Consider the following 18,969-nt stretch of genomic DNA (forward strand, 5'->3'; position numbering starts at 1 on the left):
GGGCCTCCGAGACGCCCAATCCCCTTATTTCTCCGCCCCTTCCCCGCCCACCGCCCCCTTTCCACCAACGGAGCGCCGAGATGGGCGGCACCTGTCACGGCTGGCGTCCTGGGTACGATTTTGCCCCACCTTTTTTTGCTGCCTTCTTTCTTTCTTTTTTTTTTCCCCTTTCCCTTTTTTGTGAATGAAAAAAGGAGGTCGCGAGCGGTCCCTGGGACTGCGGCGCTAGGCGTCTTCGTGGCCGCGCCTTCGGAGCGGGCCCGGGCGCGTAGCAGTGGCGGCCTCGCCACTCTAGCCCACTCCTGCTCGCCGCCTCCAGCCTCCGCAGCCAGAGGACCGTTGGCGGCGGCGCGGCCCAGTCGCGGAGGTCGGAGCGGCCGGCCAGCTGCCCGGCTCCGGCGCGCCTCCATGACACGGGGCGCCGGGGGCGCGGGGAGATGCTGATCCGGAAGAGGCAATGGCTGCAGTGCCGCGCGCGTGGCCGCTCCCTGCCCGCCGTCCGGCCCGGGCTTCTCTGTAAGAGTTTTTGATCTAACGCGAACCGGGTACGGAACCTGAGCGGCAGCAGCGCGACGGCGCCGGCATCGTCCTAACTTGCACGCGCGGAGTGACCCCAGCCATTTCACTAAAATGAGCGTGCTTGGCAGGAAGAGATGTGTTCCTTACACTAGAAATTACCCCGTCACATGTAGCGGTGTAAGTAAATGATTAATTTCTGTTATGGCTGGGTTGCAAGCAGCCTCTGGAAACGCGCCGCTTCCCCGCTCTGCGTCCTCCCGGGCCCTGTCTGCGCCCCTCCTGACTTCCCTTGGGCTTCCGCTCTTGCCTGGGCTATAGCTTCGGCTGCTGGGGTCTTAGCGGGCGGGGGACTAACATTTTCTTGGTTTATCTAGGGAAGGGAAGATGACTTGATTGCCGTGGCGTGTCGTGGCCTTCCCCCTTCCCCATTTAAAATTTTAAAAAATTTTTGTTTTGTATGTGTGTGCAGAGCAGCGTGCAGGAAAAAAGGTCCAGAGTGGTGGAAATGTTTCCGTTAAAAACCAATGGAATGTATTTTGCTCGCTGTTCTGGCGATGTTTCTTTCAACACACTCCATTGCAGTCTGTGCGTCTGAGTTCTGGCAAACTACTGGGAGAAATCCTTAGGGCTGTTTGTTGATGTTTGAAGAGGCTTATTCTGTGTTTAGGCTTGCATTTTTTGTTAATATGACCATTCAGGATCCCTTTGGGCCCCGCTGCCCATCGGGCCTGTGGAGGGATTCATCTCTTTGCCTTCCCCCATGTTACAATGTCAGTGGCCTCTTTTAATTGGAAGGCCACCCTCTCTGCTTTTCTCTTCCTGATCGTATACATCCTCCTTGATTTTTACCTTCATTTTCAAGATATTTTGTATTTTGTGTAAGATGCAGGATGTGGGATATTGGTTGCTAGGAGACAAAGCAGGCTCCCAGGGAGATTCTGTTGTTTCCTTGACAACCAGACTAGGGCAGCTACAGATGAACAAGCCTCCTATCAGCTGTGGGAGGGAAAGAGGGGCTTTTCTGGGCTCTGCAAAGAGTGTGTGTAGGTGTGTGGGTGTGGGACTGGGAGCCCGTGAGTGTTGCAGCTAATCTGAGCACACCTTTCATTTTGGCCTGTCCTGAGTTCAAAGCGCTGGGAGAGCAGTGGGCAGGAGGCTGTTTTTGGAGAAGGGAACAGGGATTGTGGGTTGGGGTGGGAAGGGAGCACCTACGTGACGCTGGAATCATTGAGGGAAGGGAGTGGCCTGGGGGTCGTGATAGCCAGGGCAGGGTGGCGAGGAAGCCGTAGCGTACGGAGGTTGGCCAGGAGGCTCAGAAGGAATGGGGATGAGGCAATTGTGCAGAAAAGTCTAGAGTCATTGAAGGAGAGAGTGCTAGAAGGAAAGGGGAAGTTGAGAAGCTTACTGAGTGGGCTGTGCCGTTGTTCATAAGCGGTGATACAGTAAAGTAGCAATATTCTTGAGCAAAAATTACATTACTGTTGGCAATGGCACCATATCTCCAGTACAGGTCCTTTTAAAGACAGGCCTGATTAGACTAAGAGTTCTGCTGGCTTAATTGGGCCAGTGTGTATCTTAAAGAGAGATATAATTACACATATAGATATGTAATCCAGCATTATATAATACCACATTACATAAGAAGGCAAATACCTCCTTTCGGCCCAGGCTCTCTTGGCATGGATTTACCAAGATTCAGGAGACTTTCTCCGGGAGCCCTCATACCCATTTTCCAGAAGGGCAGATTGAGGCCCAGACAAGTGAAGTGATTTGCGCTTTCCCAGATCTGACAATGAAGTTTGTCAGTCAGGCAGCCGGCACAGGGGTGGAGTGGGTGATGATGATAAAAATCAGGAGGAGGTCAAAGGACATGCAGGGGAAGGCCTCAGGGGCAGCTGGGGAACGAATGGGGAGGGGCTGCTCAGCTGGAGCTGCACCCAGCAGGTCTGCTGGCTAAACTCACAGCACAGTGTCGCTCTCCTGCTTGTTGCTTAGCTGTCCCCTACTTAACCATAGAGGTGCATAAGGTGTGCCTGAGTGTTTGAGTCATAGACTCGATGATCTTGGACCAGCACTGAACTGCTCTGCTGGTGTTCTGACATCCTCCTCGCCATCCAGCTGCTCCTGGATGTAAGAACCGATGTGCCTGCTCCGTACCTCCTCATCCCCCTCTTCTGCCTACACACCTCCATGCTGCTGGAATCTGAATTTGAGAAAGAAGTTCTGTGGGCTAGTAGGTTTTTCTCTTTCTCCTACAGCTGCATGTATTTGTATTTGGGATTCTATCTGTTTTGTTCTTCCGTCGATAAAACAGAAACCACAACCCAGAAGATTCCTCCTAGCGCCAACACATCCTCCCCGCTGCCTGACTTGAGACCAGGAGCTGTCAATATGGGGTTCCCGGTCCTCAGTTCAGGAGAGAGAGCAGCGGGGAGGCAAGATGGTCGGTAGAATGGTGGTTGCTTGCTGGGGAGGGCGAGCAGGGGCAGAGGAAGGAGAAGGAATGAGGCCGACAGTTGCGCTGGAGACTGGCGGGGTTGGGGGGGAACCTGCACGGAGACCCCTTGTTGTTTAGATCCTGTAAAATTCCAAGGGGTAGGTGCTTGTCTCATTGAAAAGTCCTTGCTGTACTTTTTGCTTAGGTGGCTGAGATGCATCTACTCGAGCAAATCCCAGTTGCCATCGTTACTTGGATATTTCAGGTCTGCATTCCTGCCTGCTGGCATCCAGTTACAGCCCAGCATGGTGGCCTGACTCCTGGGCTGGATGGCTCAGCAGTGAGGGTGCCTGGGCAGCCTCCAGGACTCCTCTGAGCTCAGCCTTCCTTGGCCTAGGAAGGATTCCTCCAAATTGCTCCAACCCCCAGCTGACTTCAGGTGCACAGGGAATGTGAGCAGGGGCAGGCCAATGACCCTGGCAAAGCCACGCTTCCGAATAATGCCCGCATCTACCCCTACCCTCTCTCTTCCACTCTTCCAGGAGGTGGATGCCAACTGGGAGGCTGCCAGCAAGAGCCCCTTCAAGCCGAGGGCCCCCTCCTGGTGACAGCTTTTCAAACACTGACATGACATTTTGACTACAGAAGGGACTTCTGTTTGTTAATCTGAGCAATCCCTCTCTGTGGGTGGGCAAGCCACTTCCTCTCTACCCAACACAGAAGGAAACTAAGGCAAATATTTGCCCAGAAATTCAGGCCCAAGTTTCTGACTCTCTGCTTCCCCATTACCCATGCAGTCAAGTTAGCGAGCATCCTTCCAGGGTTGCCAGTGTCTGGGGGCTTCCAGCCTGAGAATCCTCCTCCCCAGGAAGGAGAAGTGTGGAAAGGAGCGTATCTCACTTCCCCTGAAACTGGATGCAGGATGCTTGGAGGGTAGGCCTGGGTAGAGGATGGGAAGGCCCACTGGTCTCTTAGCCGTGGGGTGTATCATCCCAGGCCCGTAGTTACCCCCACCGCCATCTCAGAACGGGGCCTGCTGCTGAGTGAGCCACGTAGGCAACGGGACAGACCCAGCGGAGGAGAGGGGAGGCCTGTGGACTGCTCAGGTGCATGCAGAAGCCCCCTCAGCCCAAAGAGCCTGGGCTGAAGGACTCTGGCATCTCCATAAAGGGGGCCGGGGTTGAAGGATAGCCATGGGCAGGCTGGGGCTTGGAAATCCACAACCAGAGAGGGAGAGGGACAAAGGTGGAGGCCAGGAGAGCTGCTGCCCAGCTTTGACAAGTCCATTAAATTTTAAAGCGGCCCTGCCCTCGGGCATGCTGGGAAGGAGTGGGGACCTGGCCGTGACTCCGCTTCTCTCAGCTGTTTGTTGTTCTGCTGCCACAGCCCTGCTGGCTGGAGAAGGAGCACGGAGGATGACTGAGCTTCCTAGGCAGACACTTCTCTTCCCGGGAGGGTGGGGACTGGCCCTGGGCAGACTCCGCCTTGGTATCTCTCTCAGGCATCCCCCCCATCCCGGAGCCCCACCGGAGGATGGCGGCAACAGGAGGGAGACCAGAGGTTCACCTGGTGGAGCTGCGCCTCTCAGCCTGAAGGGGCTCCCGTCTCCTCGGCCCCTGCAGAGCTCTTGGCCAGAAAGCCGCCCGCTCCTTCCTCCTCCTCTCCGCTCCGATGCTTGGAGAGGGGGCAGCCCTGGCTGAGGAGAGCAGCTGGCCCCGGCCCTCCAGGGGCTGGCATGCATAGCTGTCTTCACCGCTTCTCTCCTCTCCCTCAGGTCCCAATTAATGGATTCTGACATGGATTATGAAAGGCCAAACGTAGAGACCATCAAGTGCGTGGTAGTGGGGGACAACGCTGTGGGCAAGACCAGGCTCATCTGTGCCCGGGCCTGCAATGCCACCCTCACCCAGTACCAGCTGCTAGCCACCCATGTGCCCACAGTTTGGGCCATCGACCAGTACCGGGTGTGTCAGGAGGTAAGGCTGGGCGTCCGCGCCGTGCATCTGGGCTTCTTCCCCAGGGATCACTCCAAACGGGGCCTGTGCCTAGCTCATGGAAGCCCCTTAGGGGTCGGGTGGAGGCAGCTGAAGAGCAAGGAGCCCTGGGAGGGAGGCCTGAGAGGAGTGCCCCCCTCCAGGGGAGGGGTCCTTGGCCCTTTGTGTTTTGCACGGCTGAGCTGGTGCCTGGGGCGTAGCATCTTGTGTAATCATAGCTCCCAATAATGGGGAGCCCTGAAGGGGGAAAGGGGTGGTGCTTTGGAGAGATGAGAGCTGGCGGTAGGGAAGAAGCTGCCAGTTAATGAAACCAAAAGATCAGAGGCTTGGAAGTGTCCAATTGGCAGGTACAGTTGGGAACAAGGGCAGGCTCCCTGCGAGATCCCGTCCACTGCCGTAACGGTCTGCCCTCTGAGAGTCTCTCACCTCCTGGCCAGCTCTTGTTAGTGAGTCTGCAGAGATGGTACCTGGATGAAGGTGTTTTAAGGCACACGTTGGGAGGCACTGGCTGTCCCTCCAGCCCCCATGTTGCAGGACCCTCAGGAGTGAGCAGGCACGCGGGGCCTCCAAGAACCGTTGCCCTAGATTCCTGTCCCCCTCCTGCCCCCACAGGTGCTGGAACGTTCCCGAGACGTGGTAGATGATGTCAGCGTGTCCCTCCGCCTCTGGGACACCTTTGGAGATCACCACAAAGACCGTCGCTTTGCTTATGGGAGGTAGGGAAGGCCCCCGGCTGCCTGCGGGGAGCCAAGTGGATGGCTTTTCCCTGCTCTCCCCGAGGTATGAAGCGCCTCTGTGACCCTGAGCCTGGCAGGAAGGCGTGGAGAAAGCAGCACGGGCAGACCCGTGGCGGGCGGCGGCCTGGGTGGCTTGCGATCAGGACGCCTGGTTGGAGTCCTACCCTGTTAAGCAGTGGCTCTGGGACTCCGAGCAGTTAGGAGAGCTGTTCTGAGATGAGTTTTCGCAGATGAGATGGTAAAAAGTGGTCATTTCTAGCTCACAAGAGAGCTGTGAGGTCAAAACAAGAGTCTTTGGAAGCTCTAAAATGCTAAGTGAGGGGTGCATAAACTAGAGGTTCTGTTATTATACGTTTTGGGAAAGATCGTGTGAGCAGATCCATATGACAGACGTGGGACTGCAGTGTAGGGGGTGCAGGCGGGTCTGTGTGTTCTCCCTCGTTCCAGGGGCAGGTAACCTACCACTAGCTTTCCTTGCCTGTAACCTCACTCTCCCACCGCCAGATCCGATGTGGTGGTTCTGTGCTTCTCCATTGCCAACCCCAACTCCCTGCACCATGTCAAGACCATGTGGTACCCAGAAATCAAACACTTCTGCCCCCGAGCACCTGTCATCTTGGTGGGCTGCCAGCTGGACCTGCGCTACGCCGACCTGGAGGCTGTCAATAGGGCCAGGAGACCCTTGGCTAGGTAGGGGGTGCTGGTGCCTAGGGAGGGGAAGGCGGCAGATGGGGTGTGGGGCGTGTCTCCAGGCTTCCTGCTCAGTCCTGAGGGAATCCACTAAGCCTCACATCTCTCCCTCCATTTGAAGCGAGCTCATGTAGGGAGACAACAAGAGTTCTCATTCTTTCATTCATCCATCCATCCATCCATCCATCCATCTATCCATCCAGCTATCCATCTGTTACACTGAGTGGGCCATACTGGGCTAAGCATCATGAGGAGAGAAGGAGAGGGAGTCTTTGCATGAAAGGAGCTTATAATCTTGCTGGGAGGTGAACTTGATAGGTGAACATGTTAAAAACCAACATGGAATGTTGCATGTTAATTGCCAGACAGGTGGTTATCGCTACCACTGTTTTGAGCTGGGGAGATCACCAGGGCCGGGCATAGATATGGAGGGCTTCCTGGAAGAAGAGGTGATTGGAAGTGAGCCTTGAAGGACTAGTAGGATTTAGCGAGACAGAGGAGAAAGGGAGTGGAAATGAGCAGGGCAGGCATGGGTCTTAGGACACAGATCCTGAGCAGAGACCCTCCAGCCTGGTGAAAAACAGACAGGCTCTGGAGAGCTACCTCTCCCTGCCCCCCACTCTCTACCACCAACATGAATTTGGCTTCCCTTCTTGAACCTGCCAGGCCCATCAAGCCCAATGAGATCCTTCCCCCAGAGAAGGGTCGGGAGGTGGCCAAGGAGCTGGGCATCCCCTACTACGAGACCAGCGTGGTGGCCCAGTTCGGCATCAAGGACGTCTTTGACAACGCCATCCGTGCAGCACTCATCTCCCGCCGGCACCTGCAGTTCTGGAAGTCCCACCTCCGCAATGTGCAGCGGCCTCTGCTGCAGGCACCCTTCCTGCCCCCCAAGCCGCCTCCCCCCATCATTGTGGTGCCCGACCCCCCCTCCAGCAGCGAGGAGTGCCCCGCCCACCTCCTGGAGGACCCGCTGTGCGCGGACGTCATCCTGGTGCTGCAGGAGCGTGTGCGCATCTTTGCCCACAAGATCTACCTCTCCACTTCCTCCTCCAAGTTCTACGACCTGTTCCTCATGGACCTGAGTGAGGGGGATCTGGGGGGCCCCTCAGCGTCAGGGGGCCCCTGCCCGGAGGACCACCGGGGTCACCCTGATCAACACCACCACCATCACCACCACCACCACGGCCGGGACTTCCTGCTTCGGGCAGCCAGCTTTGATGTGTGTGAGAGCGTGGAGGAGAGTGGGGGCTCCGGACCCGCTGGACTCCGGGCTTCAACTAGCGATGGGATCTTACGGGGCAATGGGACAGGGTACCTGCCTGGGAGGGGTCGAGTGCTATCTTCCTGGAGCCGAGCTTTTGTGAGCATCCAGGAAGAGATGGCAGAGGATCCACTGACTTATAAATCCCGGCTGATGGTGGTGGTGAAAATGGACAACTCCATCCAGCCGGGGCCCTTCCGGGCTGTTCTCAAGTACCTGTACACAGGGGAGCTGGACGAGAATGAGCGGGACCTTATGCACATTGCCCACATTGCCGAGCTGCTCGAGGTCTTTGATCTGCGCATGATGGTGGCCAACATTCTCAACAATGAGGCCTTCATGAACCAGGAGATCACCAAGGCCTTCCACGTCCGCCGGACCAACCGGGTTAAGGAGTGCTTGGCAAAAGGCACCTTCTCAGGTATGGAACGTGCTTAGGAGCTGATGTCCAGAAGGCGGGGGAGTTCCCTCCAGGAGCCTTCTGAGGTCCAAGTAGCATTCTAAGTCATCTCAGCTGCTGATGCCCCTGAAGGCCAGCGTCCCCAGCCTGAGAGCGTGGTCACATTGTGCTTCACAGCCTGTGGCTCGGAAGGAAGCAGGTTGTCTGGGTGCGCTGTTGACCCTTGGGGTTGGGTGTCCCACGTTCTTTCCCCACGTGCTCACGTGATGCCTCTTCTCCGCCCGGACAGATGTGACCTTCATCCTGGATGACGGCGCCATCAGCGCCCACAAGCCCCTGTTGATCTCCAGCTGTGACTGGATGGCTGCCATGTTTGGGGGGCCGTTTGTGGAGAGTTCCACCAGGGAGGTAAGGCTAGGATGGGAACAGTTGGGAAAGAGAGGGACTTACTCCCTTCCCATCTGAGGCATCTGTCACTTAATGGTACTTTCCTCAGCCTTGACTGTGTGCACGTCACTGAGTGATGGGCCCGAGAGAAGTTTATGAGATGGTTCCCACAGCCAAGGACTTTCCAGTATACCAGGCTAGGGAAATACGGTAACATCTTAACTCTACAGTTGAGAAGACACTTTCGACTTGTTGTCTTATATTGTCTCATACGAGACTCTTATAGCGTAGCCTTCCACTTTACGTGTAAGGAAAGTGAGGACCTGAGAAGTTAAGCGACTCATGCAAAGCTCTGTAAGTAGAAAGGAGAGGGTAGGACTTGAACTCAAGACTTTTGATTCCTTGGCTGTATACCTTGTACCTTGCTTTCTCCCGGACGCACGTGAAATAACTAGAAAAATATTCAGTCTGTCCCAAACTGAATCCATCACTGTTTTTAAATGTAGGTTTTATTATAATTGAGGTATGGTGACGCCAACAGATCAGGAAAAAACTACCATTAAAAAGATAGATTGTTATGCTCACAGATCTCAATGGGAGGGGCACACACAGCGTCTGGGGACATGCAGGGAAGCACCAGGTTGGGTCATGCGGCAGAGGGAGTAAGGGGGACTGTGGGCAGGAGCCTTTATTGTCTCTTCCCTGGGAAGGAAGAGGTGAAGCAGGGTAAACAGGCTTCGGTTTGGCTAGTTTGAATAATTTCATCAGGCTCTGGGGCATAGGGGCTGTCCTGAGTCATCTGGTACCTGGCCCTGGGGTACTTAGGGCAGGGGGAGAGTGGCCTGGAGTGTGAGAGCAGATGAAGGCGACAACTGGGGGTGTGGGCTCTGGATTGTTTGGTTTGCATATGAAAGGCATGATCTCAGGTGAGGCCTTCATTATCTCTAGGAAGTCCCTCTAGGGTCAGCAAGGCCCCCAAACTGCAAAGCATCAGAATACAGAAACTAGAAAGAAACACTTCATGCCATCACCCTTCCCTTAATCAGGGCCACTCCAACCCCCTGTTCTCACTGATACCGCTGCTTTCTTGGGCACCTAGACTGGAAACACAGAGTTGGAAGGCGCCTATCAGTGTGTCCTTAGAAGTATCCTCTTCAGTCTGTTCTCTCAAGTCTGTTCTCGCCTTTCCACTCTCCCAGCCAAGCCGAGCAGCCCAGGCCATGGCCCTGTTCTCCATCTTCTCTGAACTCCTGCAACATTGACTGTCCGTCACTCAGCCTTGCAATTAACAAGGTCCTTCTTTGTGCAGTGACTTCAAGTTCTGAGGGTCCACACCCCGTTTCCCCAGCTGGTTTGTGGTTTCTCTTTTTTTTTTTTTTTTTTTATAATTTTGTCTTCTGCTCATTTATTTTATTGATGTATCTGGAATAGCGTAACACAGATTCACAGTCTCTTATCCAAAATACTTGGGGTCATGTATTACTACTTAATTCTCCTGACGGTTCTGAGACATAAAACACATTAATATTTCTGTAGCAAAGTGAATGACTTTCCACAGTAACTGGGATCAGCAAAGGCCATAGATAACTTCATGTCAGTTTTGATCAGGTTCTGCTAATGTGGTTTCTCTTGAGTGTAGGGACTAGGTCTTTTACTTCTGCTGAGTACCCTCCTCAGCTCTGGTCCCTTAGTCAGTGCTCAGCAAACACTTGAATGAAAAGCTAGACGAAGAACAGTGCAACAGAGCGTCCTATGATACAGAGTAGGGATTTCCTAAAATTTCTGGGAAGGACGTCCTTCCGGCAGGCGAAGTGGAGGGGTTCAGATTTGAGTCGTCTGTGCTCCTTGAAGCGTGAGTTGGGTTGGGATGTGCAAAAGTGTGAGGCTGGGGACTCTCCAAAGCCGCGGGGCCCACCACTACCACAGAAGCAGCTGTAAAGCTCCAGCAGATCCCCAGTGTAGCCTGGAGAGGCCGGCGTCTGATGAGAAAGCAGTTTTTGTGTTGGTTCTGCTCTGAAGAGATCCCAGAGGCCCAGAACAGCAGCTTCAAGCAGCCCGGAGACACCAGCTGATGTCTGCTTTGCTCGTTCGCATCCCACTTGCACTGCTCCCTGAAGGGCTGGGAGGGGCTGGTGCAGGGGACCAGAAGGACTCCTTCACACACCCTCCAAGCCGGAAGGATGCTAGCAAGAGTCCAGGTCCTTTTAAAAGCTGTTGGAGGGCTTCCCTGGTGGCGCAGTGGTTGAGAGTCCGCCTGCCGATGCAGGGGACACGGGTTCGTGCCCCGGTATGGGAAGATCCCACATGCCGCGGAGCGGCTGGGCCCGTGAGCCACGGCCGCTGAGCCTGCGCGTCTGGAGCCTGCGCGTCCGGAGCCTGTGCTCCGCAACGGGAGAGGCCACAGCAGTGAGAGGCCCGTGTACCGCAAAAAAAAAAAAAAAAAAAAAAGCTGTTGGAGCCCTGCTCATAGGTGCTCAGCAGCTGGGCTCAGCACAGGCTGTTGCTGTGGGAGACCAGCCTTTGGGGAAGGGGGGTTCTGAGCAGGTCCAGGGGCCGCGAAGGAGTGGCTGCCTGTTTGGAGTAGCCCAGCTAGGTGGGCCAGAGTCTTCTGAGTTCCTCGGAACCGAGTTACTCTTTCCCTAAAGCTGGACCTCACCGCAGCCTGCTCTATCCCTTCCCACCCGCAGGTGGTGTTTCCTTACACGAGCAAGAGCTGCATGAGGGCCGTGCTGGAATACCTGTACACCGGCATGTTCACCTCCAGCCCCGACCTGGACGACATGAAGCTCATCATCCTGGCCAACCGCCTCTGCCTGCCACACTTGGTCGCCCTCACAGGTAACTAAGCTCCGGGGCCTCCCGGGAGGAGGAGTCGGGGACCCCCAGGAGCCGTGATTTCTTCTCTCACCTGTCTCCTCCTAGGGGACAGGCCACGAGCACCCAGGGAATACGTTTACATAAAGTGAAATACGTCGGTGCGTACTGGGGTTTGGGTGAGGACATGGATGTAAAGAAACATGTGAGGGGGCGTTCGGTGGGATCACCTTGCAGGCTCTCTCCAGAGGGCATCTTGGCCCAGCAAAGGGGTCTCCAGCGGACGCCAGGGCCTGGTGTTCTTATTAGCTTGGCCACACTCATGCAAGCTTAAGAAGTCAAAAAGAAAAGAACACGTTCCTCATCTCTCCCCTTCCTCCTTCCTTTCTTTCTCCTTCTCCTTCTTCTCCTTTCCCTCTTCCTCCTTCTTCTCTTCCACCTTCACTTTCCCTTTCTTCTTCTAGAAATAAGACAGCAAACATTGACCTGCCGCTCCTAATTCCTTGATTCCTTGTAGATCCTGAGAGCTCGAGCTCAGCTTTCAGGATGGACCAACCTCAGAGGTGGGTTGGAGCAGGGACTGAGGCAGGAGGGAGACCAAGGTGCAGGAGCTCGGGGTCCAAGGGCTGGAGGAGAGATGCCGCCATCCCGGTGAGGGGTGTCTGGGGTCTGCTGATGTTGGAGTCGACATTTGCATTGCGTTGGTGTCGGCGTTGCTACCTGTACTGGTGTTGATGTCGAGGTTAGTATTCTTGGGCGGGTCAGGGGGCAGAGAGCAGGGCCTCAGATACTGAGTTGAGGTTCAGGGAAGGACCCGGTGTCAGAACTGCTGGGGCCCTGGGCAGACGATCAAGGCTGGGACTGAGCTATGAGGGAAGCAGTGATCCCATGATGAGAAATGAGTTGGAAGCTGGGACGTGGTCCCAGGAAGAAGGGAGAAATCATTGATCAGAACCACATGTGAAGAGCTGAGCCTTACCATTCAGGAGCTCAACCCCCTCTGCAGAGGGGGTCCAGGGGCCACCAAGGGCTTCAGGGCAGGGAGCGAGAGAGAGGTTTCTAAAGCTCACAACTGCAGAATTCCCCGGCGGACCAGTGGTTGGTGAGGACCCCGCACTCCCACTGCAGGGGGGCACGGGTTCGATCCCTGGTTGGGGAACGAAGATCCTGCATGCCACACAGTGTGGCCTGTAAATAAATAAATACATAAATAAATAATAAAGGTCAGAGCTGCAACAATATGTCATCCATGGTCATCCATGAAAAAGTGCTGTGGCCTTCCCAGAGCACAGAAAACTGTCCAAACTCTTAGACCGAGTAATTCAACGTTTGAAAGGCTATCGACAAAGAAATGACCCACGTGAAAAAAAATGTATAAAGGTGTTTAAGTTTCTTTCATCATGGCAGGCGATCAGATACAAGTCAAATAGACACCATTCGTTAAGCACACATGGGTAATTTTCACAAGGTAGCGATGAAAAATGTTAATCACTGCTGCGTGGAAAGGCTTATAGAGAATAACACTGAATGACTTTTCCAGTGAAATGCGCCATACGTGCAAGAAACATATTTAAAAAATGCGTTGTGTATGTACCTTGTCAGTGGAAAATGCCAAGTATGGTGTAGTAAGTGGTGCTTTGTGTTTAGTGATATATGCTTCCTATGAAGTTATTAATTCAAGCTTAAAATTTTTTTTAACATTTATTTATTTATTTGGTTGCACTGGGTCTTAGTTGTAACAGGTGGGCTCCTTAGTTATGGCACGTGGGCACCTTCGTTGCGGCTTGCCGGCTCCTTAGTTGTGGCTTAGCAGTGGCATGTGAACTCTTAGCTGCAGCATGCGTGTGGAATCTAGTTCTCTGACCAGGGATCGAACCCGGGCCCCCTGCATTGGGAGCGTGGAGTCTTAACCACTGCACCACCAGGGAAGTCCCAAGCTTAAATTTTTTTTAATGTTAAATATAACACAAATACACATGATATATGGTCAGCTTAATGAAGTATTACAAAGCAAAGGGACCCTTGCTGGCCATACCAGAAGCCCTTCACCTGTCCCTCCCAACCACAGGCCCTTCCCCCGTCCCCAGGAGGAACCACTCTGCCTATTACTCGTTTTTATGGCCTCACTTCCTTACACTTCCTCATAGTTTTATCATCCAAATGTGCATCCTTCAACACTATAGCATGATTTTATTTTTTATATATCCTTTAAGTTTTTTCTTTTTTAATCTATAAGTACCTTGTCCATGAAAAAACTTTCCCTTGCAATTTGTTGGAAAAACCCCACTGATCTAGGAAATCTCGATTCTTTTTACTGATTGCGTTTCTATAGTACACCATCTTTCCTGTAAACTGGCCATTGGATCTAGAGGCTAGATCGGATTCACATTCAGTTTTCTTTTGGTAAGACTACTTCATACATTGTTTCTCTTTTTCATCAAGAAGCTTAGACTGTCTGCTTTTCTCTCTTTTTGTGACGTTAGCAACCATTGAATGTCATTGCCTGGATCCATTAATTTATTAGGTGTAGTGAAATGGTAATATTCCAATTCAGTCATTTTTTTCTTTATCTGTTGGAACACTTCTAAAAAGAGAGAAACTTGCCCTCACCTACTGTTCATTTACCCAGTGGTATAGTTCATGTAGAGCAGGCAGGTGAATGCTTGATTCTTTTATTTACCAGTTTTCAAGATGCATTTGTTTTCCTATCATCCTTTGAGAGTGACCAATTAGTTTCTTATTATTAAGTATGCTTATGAACCCTCAGATTTGAACATACTCAGTTGGTTTCAAATAACTGCAATTAGCTTTATGGAAGCTCAAATACCCTACTGCTCCCTTAGCCTGTAGGCGTCTCTTCAAGTTGGCTGCAGAGTCTCTGAGCTTTCTGCTTATCAGGAGTGACAAGATGTTCCAGGTTCCTCTTGTACATTTCCTGCCCCAGACCTGGAATCAGCCATTTCTCTAAGAAGTCCTGGTTTCTTGTAGCTGGAAATGGGATTTCAAGGCTGCAATCTGTGCATTAGAGATGCTTTTGCTATTGGGATGGCTCTTGTTTCTAGGTCTTTTCCGTGGACTGAGCTGGGAAATATATTTTTAAAGATAAAATACTTTATGAGTTTATAGTGATACAGTTAAAATTCAGGACTAAGAGTGTTTACTTCTTCCATAGAAACGTTTTATCATGAAATGCAAGGTCAGTACACAATTTGTTACAGAATTTAAATCAACACGAACAGCTTGGTTTAACCCTTAGTTCTAATTCATAGTTCTCAGCAAACCTGAGGTTTAATACCCTCTCCCGTCAGTTTCAGTGGCTGCTCTGGGGGGCGGGGGCTTTCACCCCACCCATGTAACTACTTGGCGCAACGTACGTAGCTTGAAAAACCCTTTTAGGTGATGCTGATCTCCTTCACTTCCCACCTCCGCTCCACCTGGAAAGTCTTGCTCTAATCCCAGTTTCCTCACTGGCAGCAGCAGCCTTATATCTCCTGTGGCCTTTCCTGGCCTGTTGGGACTCACCCCTTTGCCCTGCAATGGGCCCCTGCCAGGGGGGATAAGCAAGTACCTGTCCACTCCTGTGGTCCTTCAGCCCATTCCTGGCTGTGTGTGTGTCACAGAGCAATACACAGTGACCGGGCTGATGGAAGCGACTCAGATGATGGTGGACATCGATGGGGACGTCCTTGTGTTCCTGGAACTGGCTCAGGTAGGATGGCAGGGGAAGGAATCCCTCCAACATTCTCAGCTTTGGGCTCTGCCTGCCCATTTGGCAGCGAATGGGGAGGGGCTGGGAGGTGGTGGGTAGGAAGGGAACCCACTGTTAGACTTGGTTCCCTGAGTGGGCAGAGCCCATCTCATCCTCCAGGCCAGAGGATGCACCCTACCCCGCCAAGAGGAGAGGCTGGCCATGGGGGGGGGAAGGGACAGAGACTTCAGGAAACCGCAGGACAGGGGAGGGAAGCCCAGAATCATGTACAGACGTGGTTGCTGCCTGCTGAGGTCATTTAAGGCCCACTGAGGACTCTCCCTCTAAAATGAACTTCCCACCTCCATGTTCCCAAACAGGCAAGCAAAATCTCCCACACTGGCCCTCCGGGTGCCAGAAATTCTACCAGTAGAGATTAAGTTTACGAAGTTAAAGCATGGCAGACACACCTGGGAAGTCAGTTTTCTAAGCCTGGTCGTCAGCACCTTAGTGCAGGCTGCTTTGGTCGCTGACAGCGGAGAGGACGAGGGGTCGTATCTGAGGAGGGCAGACACAGCAGGATGCCGCCACATAGGAATGTGGATTTCTGGGGCTGCCGGGGACAGGTCAGAGGTGTGGTGGTGGTCGTGACAGTGCCAAGGAGCAAATCCAGCGTCATTCCCTTGTGGTCTTGTGTGACCTTGCCTCTCGAGGTACCTCTCGAGTCTTTATGACTTCAGGGCCTTTGCCCACCTGTGCCAAAGCTTTGGCTCTGAAGGCAACTGTAGATGTCTGTGTGCAGACCCCGCCCCTGGGGTCCCAGCACAGATGCGTTCCCGTCTGTTCCCAGTTCCACTGCGCGTATCAGTTGGCTGACTGGTGTCTCCACCACATCTGCACCAACTACAACAACGTGTGTCGCAAGTTCCCACGAGACATGAAGGCCATGTCCCCAGGTGAGCACCCCCGGCTGCACCTGTGCTGCTCCGTCTGCTTGGGTCCAAATCTCTGCCCTGACCCCAGGGCACCTGGAGACTGCCAAAGACCCTTGGGCCTAACTTGACCTTGCGGGTGGGGAGCAGCCTGCAGAGGTGCATCCGGCCAGGCAGAGGGGGGCCCGGGAAAAGTGCTGGCGCGGAGGGCAGGGCTCCCTCGGGGACCTTGGGCAACTCACTTTGCCCCTCTGGGCTTCTGTTCCTCCTAAGTACAGTCAGACTAGAGTTGGTATTTTTCAGACCTTTTTGGATCAGACTCCACAGTAAGCAGTACATTTTACCTTGTGACCCCAGTACACATATAGAAAAATACCTCAATTGTTTTTAATGCTACTCATGACCCATGACATTAATTTCATAACCTAGGAATGGGCACAAGTCCCAGCCTGGGCAGCACAGGTCTGGGTATCCTCTGGGATCCCTGCAGCTTGGCCTCTGCTTAATTGACATCTCAGGTCCTGGGGCCCACAGGAAGCGCATGGGCTCCAGGAAGAGGTGTCGCTGGCCTCCCCGAGTTCCTGCCGCTCCGTCTTGAGGTCTTCGCTGGGCGCCCTCCACTCTGCTGTGACCCCCTCCCCGCTGGCAGCTTCTCGCTGTACGCTGCCAGTTCTCCCACCCCCATTCTCTCCTCTTCACCCTTCTAGCATTTTCTTTCTAAAGCACAGCTCCAATCGCATCACTCTCCCGGTTCCAAACTCCCGTGGTGCTCCCCCGGCCTTCCAGAATAGGTCCAAACCCCTCAGTCCAGCCTTCCCTCCCGTCTGACCTCCTGCAACACCCCCATCCCCACTTGCCTTGGAAACCTCAGCTCTGCCGCCACCTCTGCTGTCACCCCAGCCAAGCCGCGCATCTTCTTGCCGACAGCTTTGCTTGCCCTTTCTCCCCCGTACTTTGCCTCAGCCTGCTTTATTCTCAGCACACACTAAAGCCCTGTGGGGATCTTCCCTCTGTCTTTGAAGAATAACACAAGTGGGAACGCCTTTCCCCGGCACGTACCGTCAGCCCCACTCCCTGGGCACCTGACTCTCTTTAGGGGGCCCTGTGAAGGGATGTGGTCCTTGCAGGACCGAAGGCCGTCTGCGGGCCCCGTGGCAGCAGGGCAGGGGTGGGAGTCCCTCTTGCCCCCTCTCCTGACATCCTCCTCGTCAAACCCTACTGCGTTCTGCTCCAGAAAACCAGGAGTATTTTGAGAAGCACCGGTGGCCGCCTGTCTGGTACCTGAAGGAGGAAGACCACTACCAGCGGGCCCGGAAGGAGCGTCAGAAGGAGGACTATCTCCACCTGAGACGGCAGCCCAAGCGGCGCTGGCTGTTCTGGAACAGCCCTTCCTCGCCGGCCTCTTCAGCCACCTCCTCGTCCTCCCCATCTTCCTCCTCGGCTGTGGTCTGAGATGCTGCCACCCTCTTCTGACCCCGCTGCTGTTGCCCCCACTTGTTCTTGCCCCTCTGCTCTTCTGCATCGCCCCCTCCACCTTCCAGGGACAAAGGACTCACATAACCGGGACCCTACGGGGAGGAGCTGCTCTCACCAGCCAGCATAGCTCAGCAGAGAGAGGAAGGAGCCGGGCCTCGTGGGTCGGAACAGGCGCCGGGGAGAGGTCCCGATTCCACAGCAGGGCAGGAGACGGCTCCTGGGAGGTGGGGAGCGGGGAAAGGGCTGAGGGCTGTGGCCTCTGGTCTCTGGGTTGGACAGCCCTAGAATCAAAGGGAAACTCTCCCAGCCGTGAGGCCGTGTGTCTTGGTCTGCGGAGGCAGCCTCCTCCCCGTGAGTGGCCGTGAGCAGGCAGGGTCCTACCTCTGTTGATCGTGTGTTTGCATCAGTGGACTTAGAGGGTTGCAAATGTTTTGTGGGCATTTGCACGTGGAACCTACTCAAATCCTCACTGGAGAAGTCAGGGTAGAAATTAAGCCTTCAGAACCCAACTCAAGGTTTCCACCCCTGGGGTGCGGCTGCCAGAGGCCACAAGTGGAAGGCTGGCCCTCTGCCAGCATCCCTCCCAGGGCTGTGGGCATCCAGGCCCGAGAAGGGCGGCAGAGGTTGCTCAGAGCTGCAGGCCTAGAAGCAGCGCCTCTTGGTGCAATGAGAAACTTCTTTCTCCCCCGTCCTTCACTGCTCAGATTTGGAGATGGAAACGAAAGGAAACAGCTGGAACAGGGGGAGAGAAGGAAGGGAGTGATGGGGGCCTGGGTACAGCAATCCCGTGCTCCTTTGGGCTCCTCCCCCTGCCTCTGGTTAGCACGGCTTCTCGTGGGGTAAATTTAGCAAAAAACCCCAAACAACAATGAACAGAATCACCACCAACAAAAACATTGTCGCCTCTATCCCCTCAAAGGAAGAAAGACAGAAAAAGTCCCTGTATGGCTTACATTTCTGTAAAGCCAAACAGGGTTCCCCATGTGGATGAGGCAACGGTTGAGGAGGTAGAATTGACTCCAGTGCTTTTCAGGAAAGCAGTGTCACCGGCTGTGACCGAGGACGCTCCGGCCCTGCTGGTTGACCCTGGGCAGCACGTTGCATGCCCTCAGCATGCTGGGGATGAGGTTTCGGGGGTGGGGAGGGTGGGCCCAGGAATCTCTGTGGCGTTGGAGCCATGCATTCGCCCATCATGAGAATCAAGCTATCCTCACCTTCATCAGGTAACTCCATAACATATGAATGTGTTGGAGGGATGGGGTGTGGTAGGGGTCAAAGGTCAGGAGAAAGGCACTGACATGGAGAATAGGAGGCCCTGTAATGAAGGATCATAGCACATGGCCTCACTCAGTGCTGGCTCGTGATAAAAGGGAAGGAGAAAAAATGGGGGAATTGAACAGGAGCGAAGCCAAGGTCAGTCCAGAGAAGAGGAGGGAGGAGACTGGAGGACTGGAGGATTAAGACAGTAGCTTTGGGGAGAAGCTGGGTCGCAACTGACCCTCTCCACATTTTCTAATCCTGATACGTATTTCACTCCCACACCCTTTGTAGATTTAGAAGACGGAGTCCCTCTGATGAAGGTGGAGCCAGAGAGACTGAGCTCCTGGCCTCAGAGCTCAGGAGTCACCTCG

At 54.0% G+C, this 18,969-nt stretch overlaps 2 protein-coding genes across 2 annotated transcripts in view; one reads left to right on the forward strand and one right to left on the reverse strand.

The window, feature by feature from the left end:
• Nucleotides 1-274: 274 nt before the first annotated feature.
• The window catches only part of ENTPD4 (ectonucleoside triphosphate diphosphohydrolase 4), a 424,151-nt gene continuing 405,456 nt past the window's right edge, over nucleotides 275-18,969 (reverse strand). Inside the window, exon 15 of the transcript XR_014326296.1 lies at nucleotides 275-289. The gene's annotated coding sequence lies outside the window, so the exon portion shown is untranslated. The remainder of the gene's footprint in view (nucleotides 290-18,969) is intronic.
• RHOBTB2 (Rho related BTB domain containing 2) lies at nucleotides 585-17,314 on the forward strand (the record flags this gene model as incomplete). Its single annotated transcript, XM_082841992.1, has 10 exons — nucleotides 585-696; nucleotides 4,731-4,932; nucleotides 5,563-5,666; nucleotides 6,192-6,377; nucleotides 7,044-8,062; nucleotides 8,331-8,449; nucleotides 11,116-11,266; nucleotides 14,863-14,951; nucleotides 15,781-15,886; nucleotides 17,097-17,314. Exons 2-10 carry the CDS (start codon nucleotides 4,741-4,743, stop codon nucleotides 17,312-17,314), a joined length of 2,184 nt encoding a protein of 727 aa, XP_082698118.1. The 5' UTR covers nucleotides 585-696; nucleotides 4,731-4,740.

The sequence above is a fragment of the Leucopleurus acutus genome (genome assembly GCF_964270905.1).
Source record: "Leucopleurus acutus genome assembly, chromosome: 7".
Classification (NCBI taxonomy): domain Eukaryota; kingdom Metazoa; phylum Chordata; class Mammalia; order Artiodactyla; family Delphinidae; genus Leucopleurus; species Leucopleurus acutus.